We start from the raw sequence: 17,214 nt of genomic DNA, 5'->3' as shown, positions 1-17,214 counted from the left end.
CTGAATAAATTATCATTAATTACTTAGCAGTAAACGTTTCATTTTTTTCTTCGTCGATATGTTATTTTATTATATATTATTATTTGCCGATATATTGGCCGGGCCGCAAAAATATTTGTTGTGGGCCGCGAGTTTGACATCCTTGCTTTAGAGGATAAGAATAGGATATGCCAGAAAAGGATCATTATATATATATATATATATATAATTTTCCTTAGTTATGAATTTTGTTGAATGATAATTAAAAATTCATAATTGCATACTTCGATTTTAGAGAATGAATTTTTTGAGGGGTAGAACACCATAAAGTTTTTTGCATGATGTATGAACTTCCCTTAATATAACTGCTTTATTAATATAGTAAAAAATATATATTTTTTGTTTCAATGTATGTAGGATTTACAGGATTACTAAAATAAATATCACATTTAAAAAAAAGGAAGCAGTTGTTTAAAAAATTAATAAGCAACTGAAGTTTATAAAAGTGTTTTAAAACACAGTTTCTGCTTTAGACACATATTTTTTTACCCCCAAATGTAATTATAATTACTTCAATTAGTCATTCATACATTAATCAAGAGCCACTGACTAAAGTTTTATTTTATAAAGTCACTTTTGTCTAAAACTCAGTGAAGTAAAGGTGTTTTATATAATACAGTCAAAAGTCGTTCATTCGGACACCCATAATCCGGAATGATGTATAATCAAGACCTCAAAGCTAAACTTTCTGCGCATGCGTCTTGTCGAGGCATGCGCGTAAAACCTTTATGGCTGTGAATATTCGTGTGCGCGTGCACAAAATACGTTTACGAATGCGCGTTTAATGTATAACGGATGGTATAAGCTAAGCTAAAATTATCTAATTCAGTTAATGTTGCAGATTGCGTTGTTCCTTAATCTTTGAATTGGATTCAGCTTATTATTTTTTGCAGACTGTTAGAACAATTTTATAAAAGTAAGCTTGAACTTTCGATTATGTCAAATAGAATTTCTGATATATATTTACTAATATGTAAAGGACCTACAAAGCGAAGGTATGTTTCGAAGTCCATTAAAGAAAAAATGGAATTGCTGCAAAAAATGGATAAAGGCATATCCTTTGTTTATCTAAACTTTAACGTTTGTTTATCTAAACTTTATTTATCTTTAATGCCGCGGCGCGCAATGAATTGGAAGTTGATCTGTCAGCACTATCCGTATCTTCAGGGCAGATGTTTTTATTTTATTTGGCTTATAATTCCTTACTAAATGTAGTATTTCATCTCGATGTACTCAGTCTTTGATATGATTTAAATCAAATTCCTCGTCATTATAATTTGCTTCCGATAGCGAAGAAAGTAACAGAGGTTATTGAAAATGAAAAATTTCGATTGACAAATTAGTCGGTATTCTCGACACAGCAATTATGGGACTTGAACAGCGGAACTTTGTAACTGAACAAGAAATTGTAGAATTAAAGAGAATGTATTATCATCACATAAAAAACGAAGCAACTTAAACAACGTACATTGAAAGAAATGTTTAATAAAGTAAACAAATAAATATTAAGCGCTTTTTTTTGTAAATTTTGATACCCTTTAGATCATAATTGTTCTTTATTTCATAAATTACGGTTTCATATTTTTAATTTTATAATTTCTGCATGCCAGCTAACCAGATTTAAACTGATGATCTATAATCCGGAAAAATCGATAATGCGGAATTGCAGATGTCCCGACGAGTTCTGATTAACGACTTTTGACTGTATTTCGTTTTCTGCTGTAAAAACTAGATTCCACAATTAGTGACTTTGATAATGCTCATGCAGGTCTTCTTTAAATTAATGAAAAATTATCATCAAGCTTAAATCTCTGGCTAAGTTTATAAGGTATTTCTCCCACTTTTCTAGCATCCTTCGTGGTGTAGTGGTTGTGCATGTTGGGTCGGTATTCCAGTGGTTCGATTTCCTGCGAAGGCGTTTGCTATTTTTCATCTTGTCTGCTTTCAAAAAATACCTAATGTCTCTACAGTGGCGCCCAAACTAAAAGGGTTGTGGATGATGATTCTCCGCACCCAGGATTTGGCGACTAGGTCCCCTAAAACCCTAGTCGGCCTTTAAAAAGGGGAGTATATAAGGTATTTCTCCCACTTTCCTAGCGTGCTTCATGGCGCAGTGGTTCTGCACGCTGGGCCGGTGTTCCAGAGGTCCGTGGTTCAATTCCCGGCGAAGGCGTTTGCTATTTTTCATCTTGTCTGCTTTCAAAAAAATATCGAATGTCTCTACAAGTTCTTACATAAGTTGGCTAAAAAGTGGTCATGCATGTTTAGGAAAATATACACGAAGCTATTATAGTGCCTTGAAGCATTCCATAAAATCAGCTACATACTAACAAGGTTCCTATATTTTTTTACTTGTCATCAATCATTTAAAATTAAGAACTCAGTAAATTTTTTAAATTATGGAAAACGGCAACTTTATACTAATACCAATTATCACTTTTGCTAATCTGGCATCAGTCGATACAGAATCAGACCAGAACGGTCAGATGAATCTTATGAATTATGCCAAAGGTACATTTTCAAACAAAGGATAATGCACACAATGCCGCCTGGAAATCAAAAATTATGTTTAGACTCAATGAAAAATAAATGTAAACTTCTTGTGCGCAAAAAAAAGTTACGGTAGATAAAAAAATTGGTGTATTTGCACAATCAGAGCTGGATAAAGCCAGTCCTGAACCCACAATACAAGTATCTAGTACAGTCCAAATTTTCTACTCAGTGTGTTGCCTCCATGCTAAGGTGTCTTGCAAGGGAAGCTGGTTTTCAGATTTCACCATCAAGAAATTGAAGAAGCATCAGCACTACTCTGAGAATACTAATAAATTTTCCTGTAAACATATTCTTTTTAAATACCAACTCCATTACAGCACAGTCCCTGGTGACACTTTAATCCAAAGTCTTTGACTCCAGAAGCCAATGTTTTATCTAATAGGCTAACCAGAGCAACCTTAAATTCATGTAGAATTTAAGTAAAATTCCAAATCTGGGTTTCCAAAATCCATTATTATTTTCTATTGCTTTAGATTAATGTGTAAAAATTATCAATCATGTGTCATTTTATGGTTGATGATTAAGGTCTACTACTCCTGTCCTAATAAGCCTGAGAATTTTTTTTAATAATTTATTAAAATAGTCTATTAACTTGTTCATTTTTAATTAGCATCTGAAATTTTTATTAAGATTAGTTCTAAGGTTTTTAAAACAGCCTTTTTATTTAAACAGAACTTTTGAACATAAAGCCAAGACTTTGTGCTACAAGGAATTACAGCTCATAATAATACAATTTAAATATGAACAGTCAATTCAAATTAAATGTTGACCAGTAGTTCAAGTTTAACACTAAACTATAAGTCAACTGCATAAATTGCAAGTGCATGAGTTTAAAGTGTTAGTGGCAAGAGAATGCAAAGCAGAGATAGATTACAACTACTAGAGCTGGCAGAAACTAAGCACACTATGCTAGTGGCAGGAAATCTCTCCCTCAAGATACGAAAACCTAAGGTTATATAGAAAAACTATTAATCTGCATTCTGATGAGGAAATGTCTCATATTAGACTAAAACCTCATTCGTTTCACACTTGAATAGTCACAACATCCAAATAATCGTAATCACAATAAAAATAACTTACCCTTCATTAACAGGATCACTAAACTCATCATCAAACATAAATTTTTCCTCTGAAAATATAGAGAAATGCATAATCAAGAAAACTAATATTTTAAATATAAATGTACATAATACTTTGAAATACATAGAAAGTAAAAGTTGAGTGATGGTACTCTTAAAGGAAATAATGCTTGTGATTTAAAATAATAATTAAAAATACAGAAAAACATGGCAACTTCTGAACCTTATTACATAAATTTAGTAAAAAAGTAAGTAATTAGTTAATAAATAACCATTGTACGTAAGTATTATTTTGGTATGACTAATTTTCTTTATCAAATCATTTAAAATATCACTCCTCTCAATTAAAATACACATATAATTCCTAACAACTAAAGTGACCTACAGAGAAATGAAAAGTACATAAATGACATTAGGTGGAATATACACTGCTGGCCACCCGAATTGCAACACCAAGAAAGACGAGAGATATCACAACAAAATTTATTTAGTAGATAACATGTTGACCGAGTATCAAATGATTAAATTTATAGACTTCTGTGAAGTGTGGTTGCTTCCAGAATCAGTAGCCAGAGTAGCCGCCCATTGTTGGAGATCACCGCTGCCACATGCCTCGGCACTGATTCAAAGAGTCTTTGGATGTGTTCTTGGGGTACAGCAGACCAAGCAGCTTCCACATGATCTGGTTGATCTGGTGTGGCAGCTTGGGATGTAATCTGGGTCAATCGTTGAGCAACCATGGACCACATGTTTTCTATCAGTGAAAGATCCGGAGAGCGAGGCGGCTATGGAAGTAATTCAATCTGGTGATTGACGAAGAATCCTTGGACAATGTGTGCCACATGTGGTCACGCATTATCCTATTGAAATATGGCTGTGGGCAAGCCCTGAAGGTAAGGAAGAGCAACTGGCTCCAACACCTCGGGGATGTAGCGCTGGCTATTTAAAGTATCGGCAATGCGTATTTTTGAGTTTTGCAAATTGAGGAGTGCAAGAGTGATATCCAATACCGCCCCATATCATAATACAAGGTGCAGGACCAGTGTGGCGGTGCTCAACACAGCTGTTCAGCATCCTCTCTCCATGGTGTCTCCAGACTCGAATCCAACCATCGTGGAGTTGCAGAAAACAGCGTGACTCATCAGTAAAGACAATTTCATTCCATTCTGCCATCCACATCCTTCTTTTATCTCACCATTGGCGGTGAAGACGTCTGTGGTTACGCTTCACGGGTAGACGAAGTAATGGACGTATTGCGAACAGACCACTCTGCTGTAAATGGCATCGAATGGTACGCGCAAACACTGGATGATGCTTTATAGACTGAATGTGCTGTGCTACGATTCGTGATGTGACTGAGCGATCCATCACTGCCATGCGCACAATGTTCTTGTCATCACGAAAAATGGTGCACCGAGGTGGATGCGATCGAACACATCGGTCCGTGGTACCCTCCTGCATCCAACGGTCACATATCCGCATTACAGTTGTTTGGTTTCGTCCATAACGACTACCGATTTCCCTGAAAGATAAACCACACTCTCAGTAAGCCACTATCCTTCCTCTGTCAAACTCGGATACTTGATCAATGATCGCTGTTTATAAAAACCACAAAAAAAAAACACAATTGACAAACTTGAAATTGTTGAAAACTCCAAGCCTTAAATAGCGCTTTGAAGTGGCGCCACAAGCACGCATGATGTGCGTCTGCGCTGAAATTCTAATCATTTGCATATCCCACCTCCACTAATGCATGTTGTAAATTTCATGTTATTTGCATGCTTCCTTCAAAGTGTTGCATTTATGGTGGCCAGCAGCGTATTATAGCTAGTGCTTAATATAGCGATATTATAATGAAAATACAGAAATATCAGGAACCATCTTTGTACTATAAGACTGAGTCCACTTAATACCAAATTTAGAAAACTTCTGGCATGTAAGACAAATACAAATCAATACCTGGATCATATGAAATAATCTCAAATGTATAATAAAACAGGTCCTTAAAAATAGCTTAATTTTTGACAAATACATTCAATTACTCTTTACATTTTTCAAACTAAACCTCATTTGATTTTTTACTTTGGTAGAATAAATAAAGCTCTAAATCTGGAATAAATAAAGGCATAACGTACGCTGCTGGACATTAAACCGGCTACAATTTTAATGTGAGGCAAAAATAACGAGATCGTAGTCTAAGATAACCTAGGCTTATTTTAAAGAACCCTTAAAATACAAACATGAAATGATTACAATTTCAGGTACGTTGGACAAATAGAATGTATGGCATGTAATATACACAACGCCGGAGGCAGTGTAGCATCTACTACTCCAAGCAATCATTTTTAAAAATGAGCAATATAATAAACAATTTACTTCAAACAGAAAAATTACCAAATTTGTTTCAAACAAATAACAATCTGCAACATTCTTATCAGACACATGCAAGTGGGAACAAAAGAAAAATAGTGCTGTAAAGACTACCAAATCCGCATGTTCAACATGCATGTGGGCAGTTAGGCTTTCCATGCAGCTGAAGAAAAACCCCATGGTGAACAGCCAGGAATGTTCCTTTCAGCCAAACCCTTAATGTCACAGGGTCATACATGGACATTCCATTATACATGAGTATAGAAGGAGATGTGTGCATCAGACAAGGGATATCAGGTGCTGAATTTGGTCGAATACATCTCAGATGCATTTTTTCACAAAGTCGTTTTCTTGACATAGAAAACGTGTTTGACAAAGTTTGCCACGAAGTCTTAATTTACGAATTAAATAATTTCATGTTTCCTGTTAGCTATATAAAATTCATTATCTCATTCCTCAAAAAGACTTTTCTTCAAGTTTGAGTTGATGATTCCCTCTCACAGAAGAAAATTATGGCAAGCAGTGTTCCGCAAGGTGGAATTATTTCTCTTAAATTATTTAATGTCTATGTAAATGACCTACCAAATCCTCTAAATGCAAAGACTCTAAAATATGCGGACGGCACAGCAATTCTCCCTTAGTCAAAAAAACCCACAGATCACTCTTGATAATTTGCAAATTCATATCAACATTGTCACCACCTGGTGTCGATTCTGGAAGATTAAAATTAATACAGCAAAGTGTAATATCATCCAATTTTGCAGATACAAACAAAATATATGAACAAACTCAGACATTAAATTGTGCATGAAATCATCCCAGATTCAAGTTCAGTGAAATATTTAGGAGTAATTCTTGACGAGTGCCTCTCATTTAAAGATAATGTCATCTATCAAGTAGATAAAGTCAATAAAGCCTTCATGGCACTTTACAAATTAATTGGTAGATCAAAACACAACATTAAAATTAAAAGAACGCTCAACTTAACCCTAATTAGATCCATTTTATTGTACATAGCCCCAGCGTACAGTTTATTGTGATCTCTCTGACAAAGTGCAATGAATTTTGTGCCTGGTCAGATGATGGACTCTATTTTATTTAATTTTTCATTTTATGAGTATTTAAATTCTATATTCAAGTATCAGTGTACTAATTAGATTTCACTACGCCTATCACTGTGGCTAATACTTCATTCACCTCGTGTCATCACGTGACCTCCCACTTCGAATTTGTCTCAGCAACCAAATTGTACATAGATTTTTCATTGGTATTTTAATCCAAAAATAAAGGTTTTTATGCTTTTAACTTCAAAATCCTGATTTTCGTGATAATCGTTGAGGTTATAGTATGGTGCACTGAAAATGTTATGCATTAGAAAGTATAACAGTTGTAAAATTTTACCACTATTTGTATTTATTTCTAATTTGATTGTATTTTAGTAGTGCCATGTATTGTTTCTATTTATTTATCTAACTATTTAATGCATTTTGCAGGATACTTTCATATTTCTTTTTGTGTACTTTATTTAACTTTAAAACTGTGGACATTTATTGTGTTTTTAAAGTGTTCATTTTATGTATTATGCTGTAGACCTTTAAATTCTCCGTGGATTAATACAGGATTTATAAAAGCAGTTTCACGCAGAGCCGCATATATTGACAGCAACTCTCCTATCTGGCATTAGCAATTTTTTGTTTTTTGTTATGCTGGCATCATTTGGCAATTTCTCACCAACACTGAGGGTTTCCAGAAAATACATTTACAAAGCCCTAGGAGAAATGATTTTTTTTTTTTTTCAAAGCCTCCAGAAATGTTTAGACTTTTTTTGTAGCAGCAACCCAATAAACAGCAGCCTGTGAACAGCCATTAGTCAACTAGACTGAGACTTCTAGTATGTTTATATGGATGAACTTCTGTTCTGTGATTATTGTTTTGGAGTTTACCCTGCAAGCAATTTAGGTAATCTGAAATATTTCCAGAACTTTGCATTATCTCTGTTTTTTCTTTCCTTTGATAATTTATAGTTTACCCTGCTGTACGAGTTATTATTTATCTCATCACAGATTAAAATATGCCTTTCATACTGCACAGTTATTTAAGGGAATTTTTATGAAACACAAATCACCAACAATTGGCAGCAAAACTGAAGTTCACTTTTAATGCTTAATGCAGAAACAATGAAAGTGCAGTGGAAAGTCCTTACAGACATGATTGCAGTCAACCAATGGGAAGCAAAACATAAGGCCACTGAAATAAGAAACTCCAATGAAGCAAATGCTGCTGAAATGAGTAAGGAGACACATCCGGGGGGAGGGAAAGAGGTCTGAAATAATACTAGAAGTCAAACTGAAAAAGACTTCCAGTGTTACTTCAGACACAAAGGAAAGCATTACCAGTGCTGAAGAAAACCGAGATGATAAAGGTGGAAATTCTTTCATAAACAAACAAGGGGTTGCATGGCTTAAATAAAAAAAATGCTAGTACTTTGCCTGATGTTTATCTGTTGGTGACTGGTGTGTTGACAGCAAAGAATTTTCACAAATTATTCCATGAATGTGAGCTAAGTTTCTTTAGAAAGCCTTTCATAACAGTATCTCCTTCTAAGGCTTACATGAATTATAGGCAGATAAATACTTTTTGTTTATTTTTTGTGCTTAGGCAAATATGGGAAAGCATGCAAAAGCTATCTCTAAAGGCCTTTATGGAGGACTTTCAAACAGAAAGTCGATCATATTTACATCACATATGGGGAAACCATGAAAATACTCATAAAGCTAGGCCATTTGCTGGATTTCAAGTTGGTCAAACTACCAGTGTTAGTCAGTCTTATCCACTCAGTCAGTGGAGAATTTTGGTTATCAGCAGATAATCCCCAAAGGAATTGTCATGAAAAAATAAGCTCTAGCACTAGCATGATATCAATAAATGATGCAAAAGTGAATGAAATAACCATGAAGGATTGTAATCTGCAATATCTGCACCTTTGGTGTACCATTTTCTAACTTTCCTCATTCAGTTTTACTATATTAATCAAACATGAGTATGAACAAATCGAAATTACTCTCCTAGCATACTCTCATATGAAAATTCAGCAAATTTTATCTGATGCAATGAACATAAAATCATTTCTGACAAGTCTGTGTTCATGTATGCTAGTGGTAAAAAATACTGAAAGATCTCATATTTTTAAAGTGCTTTCTAAATATCAAAATGTGCGACAAATAATGGTTTGGTTTAATTATTCATTACGTCTAAGCACTATCGGCTATCTGCTAAAATGACTGGATGCTTTATGAAGGACCTTTAAAGGAAAATTAACCATATTCACATTATATGCAGAAGAAACAAACTTATTTCAGCTACTAAGAATCAAATCTTGATGAACTAACAGTTGCAGCATAACCATTCTAAGAACTTATCAACAGAGAAACAAAACAGTACACTGTAATGTAACCAATCATGAAAGTATTTGCTTATGAAATAGAACATAAAAAATTGATTATTTTCTCGATGCAATTTTAAAAAAATGCACAATAAATTAAAATACTCTTTTTGCTTTTCATTAAATGACTTCAGAGAGTAAAAGTATCTCAAATTGCTAATGATATACCTACATTACAGTGAGTTCATAAACCTTTCAGAAGATAAGTAATAGTTAGTGGCATGCAAATATTTATTTAACATTTGATGCTTCAAATCAGTAACAGCAAGACATTTTTGTTTCATAGCTGAGTTATTTTAACTTGTCATGAATTACTTCCAAGTTTTAGAGCTCAGAAGAAACTACAAGGCCTGGGTGGTGACTCCAGAGTAGTAACTAAGAATATCATGGAAAACCGTTGAAGTATTATTAATCAAAGAATTAAAAGCCATCACGAAGCCAAAACATGTTACTTCAGTAATATTCTCTGACATCCATTTCAAAGTCCGAAGTTGTTATTTAGCAAAAATCATTTTTTAACCAAAGAAAATTTGCTATAATTATTTTCCCTGTACTTACTTTTCTTCAGTTATTGAATCTGAAATTGCATTTTATAATTTTACATTATGTTGTTAAAGCTGTTTCTGCACATTAAAACAATTTTTTGTATACTAGTTAATATAATTTATATTTCATTCTAATTCATTATCAATTATTTGGAAGTTTATTTTGAAACACTGAAATTTTCTATTACAATACATGAAAGGATAAATCTGGCTACCACTCAGCAAGTTAGAAATGACTAAAGCTTCCTTTCACTACTAGTAATACAATCTGAATTTATAAGTATCAACTTAAAACGAAATCCATCCTCTCTAATCTATTGTTATCAATGAAATTTCAAATATTGAGAAGCAACATAAAGTTGATCACTTTTATCAATATTATTAAAAAAAATTATTTCTATTAGCTCAGTAGTAAATGCAAAATTATACTGAGATAAACAGAGGCAGCTTAAGGAGAACCTGTGAAGATAACATTATACAAAGAAATGTAGGACAAATTGCATCTTCCTTCACATAAATGTGCCATTTCATGCCCCAGTGGGCATCAATTTTTATTCCTCATCCAACATACTCACCAGATTTATACTGCTGGCCATTAAAATTGCAACACCAGGAAGGAATGATCTGACGAATGTCAAAATCACATGAAAGGAAGAAGTTAGTTGGAATATGCAAATGATTAGTATTTCAGCGCATTTAGACAATGCAGAAGGGAGAATCAACATCTGAATCACTGCATAAAAGAAAAGTCATGTAGTGGATTTCTCATTCAGAAAGTGCTTTTGTAAGGTTAGAATTTGCTCAGAATATCATGTTATGCCACGAATAAGAAAAGGAAATGCTTATCAACAAGTTTCAAAACTGGATAGAGGCAGAAGCGTTGCCTATCGAAAGTGCAGATTATAGTTCCGTGATATCGCCGGTTGACATCTTACCACTATCATGCAAATATGGAATCAATGGATTGCTGAGGGACATACCGAACAGCATGCAGGATCTTAATGCCCTTCTATGACTAATGCCAGAGAGGACAGACATGTTGTGACGTCAGCTCTGCAAAACCGTACAACCCCATCACGGACCATTAGTCAGAAAAGGAGCATGTTTGCAGCACGCCCAATACCAGCTCGTAAGGTGCGTCCACTTTTGCAGCAGAATAACCATTAGTTTGGCTTCCCTTGACAATGCAGCATAGAAAGAGACGGCGATTCTGATGCACCAAATGACAAAGCTGGTTACAGGAGTGGCACAATTCAAATGAATTTTCAAACGAATGCTGGTTCTACGTGCAGTATTCTGATGGCTGTATATGTGTATAGAGTGTCCGAGGAGACTGCACATCGCCTGCTTGCATGCGATATCGGCATAGGGGTCCTGCACCTGTGTGATGGTTTGGGCAGCCATTGGGCACATGACATGCATATCTCTAGTTCAGATCGATGGTAATCTGAATGCACATGGTTACATTTCTCACATCTTATGTCCAGTGGTAGTACCCTATCTTCGAGGCCCCCAAACACCATGTTCCAACAAGATAATGCAAGACCACATGTTGCACATTGGGCTCTCATCTTCCTCGATACACAGAGTATTCAATTGCTGCCCTGCCCTGCACGGTCTCCAGAGGTGTCATGTCACCCTTTGAAAACATCTGGTCATGGGTTGCTGAAAGACTGTTTTCTATCTTTGAGCCCCCAAACATCATGTTCCAACAAGATAATGGAAGACCACATGTTGCACATCGGGTTCTCACCTTCCTCGATACACAGGGTATTCAATTGCTGCCCTGGCCTGCACGGTCTCCAGATCTGTCACCCACTGAAAACATCTGGTCATGAGTTGCTGAGAGACTGGCCCGCCTCCCCTCTCCAGCTAATACAGTTGATGAAGTGTGGCATAGACCTGAAGAGGCATGGAATGAATTGCCTATTTCTGTTATCCAAGCCCAGTTTGACTCCATGCCTAATGGGCTAAAGGCCGTTTTAGCTGCCCAGGGTGGCATCTATTTCTACTAATTTCTCACAACTGTAAACCTCCAAAATGCTTACAAATTTAATCATTTTGTCTTCATGCTATACTGCTTACGTGTAATAAATATCTTTTTTATATTTGCTTTCCTTCATGGGGTTGCAAAAAATTGTGTGTGTATTTCCTTGTCATACTCAAAATTAAATTTAAAGTAAAATAAATCATAAATAAAGCTTGATATCATCATAAATAAAGCCTGAAAGAAAGCATGCATCGAGTTGAATGCGCTAAGAAAAGGTTACTTCTCTAATTCTGTCTTAACTAGAGATAGGACTTCAAGATCAATGTCTTCGTTACAATCAGAAATACTTCAAACAAGAAAAAGAATAATGCTAATGAAAAAGAATAAGTTAGCAATTATTTTTTAAATAAAAAAATGCAAACTTTTGAATAGTACTTTACTTCTCAGTCATTGTTAGATTCATATAGTAGTAATATAAATTTATTGATACATTTTGAAGAAACTTAAATCATGTTACTAATTTTATTCAGAATAATTACTGGCGAGTCCAACATAAAACTTTCGATAACGAGTTGAAACTAATTTTGACCTTTTTATTTCATGCAATCAAGAATAGGCAAGCAATTTCTACACATGCATAATTAATAGATAGCTTTACTAGGATTCTCTGCACAGATGACACAGTCTACATCTACCTAACTTTTAAGTCAGGACTGCCTTAACCGACATTCTTTACTGCCCATATACTGATTGTTAACTCAACTCCTGAGCAATATATTATACGAAAAAGTAAACATTTCTACATCTATCCGAAACAATTAAACAGTTTATAAGCGACTAGAATTGGCCTGTTTCATTATTAAGAGGCAACTGAAATTGTAAAATCCGATTTCATATTTTCATGAAAAATAGTTATTAAGAGTTATTTCTGTTATCTACTACTATCACATGCAAAATTGAATTGTATTATTAGATAAAAGAATTATATACATAAACTGTGAAAGCAAGCTTTAATAATTAAATTCAGTAATTACTCATAATATCGTCAAGCATTTTGCATCACAAAGTTATCAAGGGAAAAATACAGCAATGGTCTTGTGTTGATTAGCACTTAAATGGTTATAATCAAAGCAGAGACTAACATAATCAAGAAACATGATTAAAGCCCAATATCATTTGTGAATTATTTCTCTGCAGTACATATTTATATTCCATAAATCAAAACTGAATTAATACAATAATCTGAATTCCTAATGTCTAAACTTATATTTCAATTCCTCCTTTACAGATGTAACTCACTTTCCTTAATATTAAAAAAATAATAATAATAGCAATTTAATAAAAAATCTGTATACACTGAAGTGCCAGAAAAATTAATATAGATGATCCCATTTAAAATGTATTGCCACACCCCACTTTTTATTAACGGTTTTGTCTACAAGCACCGTGTATATTGCAAAAGATGTCTTTTATAGCAGTTTCCACAGCTGACTGCTCAATGAAAATAGCAGATATTGAGATTCCTATGACTTGCAGCAAGGTATAATAGTAGATGCTTATGAAATGGGTCATGATATTTTAGAGATAAAGGTAAAATGTCATGACCTCGTTTTAACAAATTTCATGTTTTACCATTTCAAGAGTTCACTTTAGATACAAGAATTTCAATAAAAAATTGGATGGACAGCAGCAATGTGGTCGTCAAAATATACCACATGATTGTGAAAAACATCTTTTAGATATGATTTCAAGTAACTCATATGCAGTGTCATCACAAATAACACTGCAGTTCAAGGTTGATGCCTCCACTAACATAATGAGTATACAATTAAGACACAATAATTAAGACACAATATACCATTTATACAATGTTACTCTAATGGTATGGGCCTTAGACAGCCAATGCTCAATCTGACTATCATTCTTTATTTCAGCACATGCAGATCTGTGCATCTGGGATTGAGAACATTGCCAATGGAGAGGCTGTGTTTCAAAATGATTTGGGCAAGTTTGCATATGGAAAAACTCTCATGAATTAGTGGATGCAACTTGTCAACAAGGGGCTGTACACGTTGATGGTGGTATTCAGCTGCCATGAATAAGAAACCCTTCTTATGTCTACAAACTTCTCTAACCAGTAACCATTAAATTAACAGACTTTTGTGTGATACACACATTCACTATATGCATACACTCTGATAAGTCTCCCTCTTCCAGTTATTACAATGTACCACTATGTACATCTTGAAATGCCAAGTTGTGGTCTGAGGTACATTCAGTTTGATGTCATAAAATCACCTTCCCTAATTACAGCTCCTAATATTATCAGTCATAACTTGGATGTCATGCAACATTCTATTCAAAGCACAAACCCACTACCTACAAATATTACAGAATTTCGAACCATTTTTCAGGAAGCATTTATTGCCTATAATCTAGCTCAGACAGACCTAGCAAAGTCAATGCTCTATCAAATTTCTACACTGTATGATTCAGAAACGAATTGGTCAAGTATTAGACAGATATTCCCTTTTTTCTGACGCTTCAGTGAAAAATTCGTTAACAGAACAGGGGAAAAAAATTATAATTGAAATTTTTTTTAAAAAAATGCCTACCTGGATTGCGAATAATCACCACAAAAGAATTTTCAAATTTCTTTCCTTTTCTTTTAAGAGGCTTGCATAACTTGTAACTACGACAATGAATGGAATAACAAGATGTGTTAAAAAGAAAGGCCACATTACAAGTATTGTCATCACAACATGCCTCCACACAATCACTCAATGTTTCAACAGCAGGAACTTTCTTATATCTACCAGCAGACAAATAGCCATATGGAGTAGACTTTGGATTAACCAAAACATTTTCAAATGGCACACCTGGACAAACTATATGGTTTTCTAAGAGGAAAATAATACGTGTAAAATTTCTCTTAAGAAAAATACAAAACAAACAATATCATTTTTTACTCTTACTGAACTAGAGGTTTCAACTTACGACTTCATTTATAAAAAGCATACGGAATATAAATTGCAAAATATGAGCAAGAAAATTAACAGAACTATTTAAAAAATAAAAATGAAAAATATGTATCTTCAAAATCTCAAAATATGCTCAGAAATAAATGGACATTTTCCAGTCATATGCTACTGTAACTGATCAAGGTATAGCATTTATATTTCACCTTTGCATTATACAGTAAAAGCCCAACTAGCTGGCATTCCAATTAACTGGAAAGCTCAAGTAACCGACTTATTTTAGAATTTTAAAGAAAAAAAAAATTCCCAAACAAACTTAGTAAATGAAAGATTCAAACTGCGATTATAGAGCTTGTAATACTATTAACACACATAAGTTGTTGCTAAACTATGTGATTTTCTTCTAATAATGGGTAAGCATAATGCTGCAACACAATCACAATAAGTTTGTTTTGGTTTAATGTAAATTCAATTAATTCTCAATTAAACCGGTTAACTTTTTGTAAAGAAAGATACAAGTTCTATTTTTTCCTATCATTCCGAAACAATTATTAATATTTGGGAGTATTTTTAAAGTTACAGTATTCAGGTATCAAAAGAATACAAATAAGATAACTGATTTTATAATTTTAGCATGGAAACTTTGTCCATAGATTTGGCCTTTCTGACCTAAATTCTGTATTTTATACATTCAACTATCTGGAATTTTCACATATCTGAAATTCGTCATTTCCTGAGCTTTCTGGATAAGCGAGCTTTTACTGTACAAACATATACTGTGCATCAAAAGATAATGTGCATAACAGTTTATGTATTTCTTGCATATTAGCAAACATTAATTATAGTTTCCAAACCCAATTATGATGCACTGTCCCCTTTCCAATGTTTTCCCCCTTTATTACTTCCTTCAGGTTGGTTTAGTTTCCTTAGGCACTGACTGAATGCATACTGAAAATTTTAGGTATGTTTTTACTGCATTTAGTTTTCACCAAACTGTTTATAAAATTATGTCTCAAAGTTTGAAAATACAGTGGCAATGACTAAAGCATTATCACATAATTATGGTCATAGAAATCAACTTGCAAATATATATAAGCTGAATTTAAAAGAACTTACATTAAGGTGAAAAAGCATGTTGCTTGACAGAATTTGTTATCACTGCAAATTCAGATCTGTGGTCTTGCTCTGAGAATTTTAGACTGGCAGATCATGAATTGCATTTTGTGCATTTCCTTGCAGTAAACCATGAATTTACCCACATATAACATGGATAAGAAAAAAATATATATAAAGGATTATTTAAGATTCTTGTAAAGATAATAGATGTATGTTAAAATATTTGCATAAATGTTAAGGCAAGCACAGGCTTACTGCGCATTTGCTTCTTCGCTCTTTTACTACTCTTATGAAGAGCAATGCCCCCTCTCCAATATCTCCGCAGTGCCTACTGCAAGGCTGTATATTCAGATAATGAAATCTGAGCCAATATTTGTATACGATTCACCATACATGTGAAAACATGATATTCACATTCTAGTTTTGCCAACAGTAATTTTATGGATATAAACTCCATTCCAGATTGCAGAGAAAGAATATATACAGCTCTTATTTTTCCACTTTTAGTTCATTACCTCATATTGTTTAATAATTTTGATACTTATGTGTGATGTAGGAGATGTCATATGACAAACTGCAGCCACAGTTTCATGATAAAATCCAAAATTGTTTAAAGAATTGATTGGTATAAGATAAGAATGGAAAGGCCTCTCTTTATGAGAATGGAAAGACTTTCAGTGAAGGATAAGCACAAAACAGACTTTGTCAACAAACCAAATAAGGCAAGAATTCTCATAGGACATTTCCAAATTCGTCATTTCAAAAGCCATACACAAGATAACACATTTCGAAAAAGGCCAAACTGAAGTCAACACCCAATCTAAAAATGGTAAACAAGCGTTCCGTTCTGCATTTGCTTATGATAACAAGAACAACAAGTGGAATGAAGCAGACCTAGTTTCGAATTGTAAATACATGCAAAGTGTGCTTTATAAGTCTTTACAGGCAAAAAACATGTATGATTGTGACGTTCACATATTATTAATACCTAAAAGGAATGAAATTTAGTGTTGATGAAAAGAAATTGTATGTTGATAAGCCAAAACATTTTGGTTGTTACTCGAGAAAGTTTACTAAACTGGATGGTATTTGCATGGTAATT

At 33.9% G+C, this 17,214-nt stretch overlaps 1 protein-coding gene across 3 annotated transcripts in view; it reads right to left on the bottom strand.

Annotated features, from left to right (window-relative positions):
- The window catches only part of LOC118187912 (dyslexia-associated protein KIAA0319-like protein), a 268,310-nt gene that overhangs the window by 207,842 nt on the left and 43,254 nt on the right, over window positions 1–17,214 (bottom strand). For 2 of the 3 annotated variants that reach the window (XM_085809395.1, XM_085809396.1), the window contains exons 3-4: window positions 14,634–14,918; window positions 3,673–3,721 (exon numbers count right to left, since the gene is read on the bottom strand). In XM_085809395.1, coding sequence (XP_085665521.1) covers window positions 3,673–3,721; window positions 14,634–14,918 — 334 coding nt within the window. The remainder of the gene's footprint in view (window positions 1–3,672; window positions 3,722–14,633; window positions 14,919–17,214) is intronic. The other variant, XM_085809397.1, reaches the window with a different exon arrangement.

This window comes from Stegodyphus dumicola, chromosome X2, assembly GCF_044657685.1.
Source record: "Stegodyphus dumicola isolate Sdum_Otavi_A_Nest chromosome X2, ASM4465768v1".
Lineage (NCBI taxonomy): Eukaryota > Metazoa > Arthropoda > Arachnida > Araneae > Eresidae > Stegodyphus > Stegodyphus dumicola.
The sequence above is the reverse complement of the archived record's forward strand: the minus strand, read 5'-3'. Positions and strand labels throughout refer to the sequence as shown.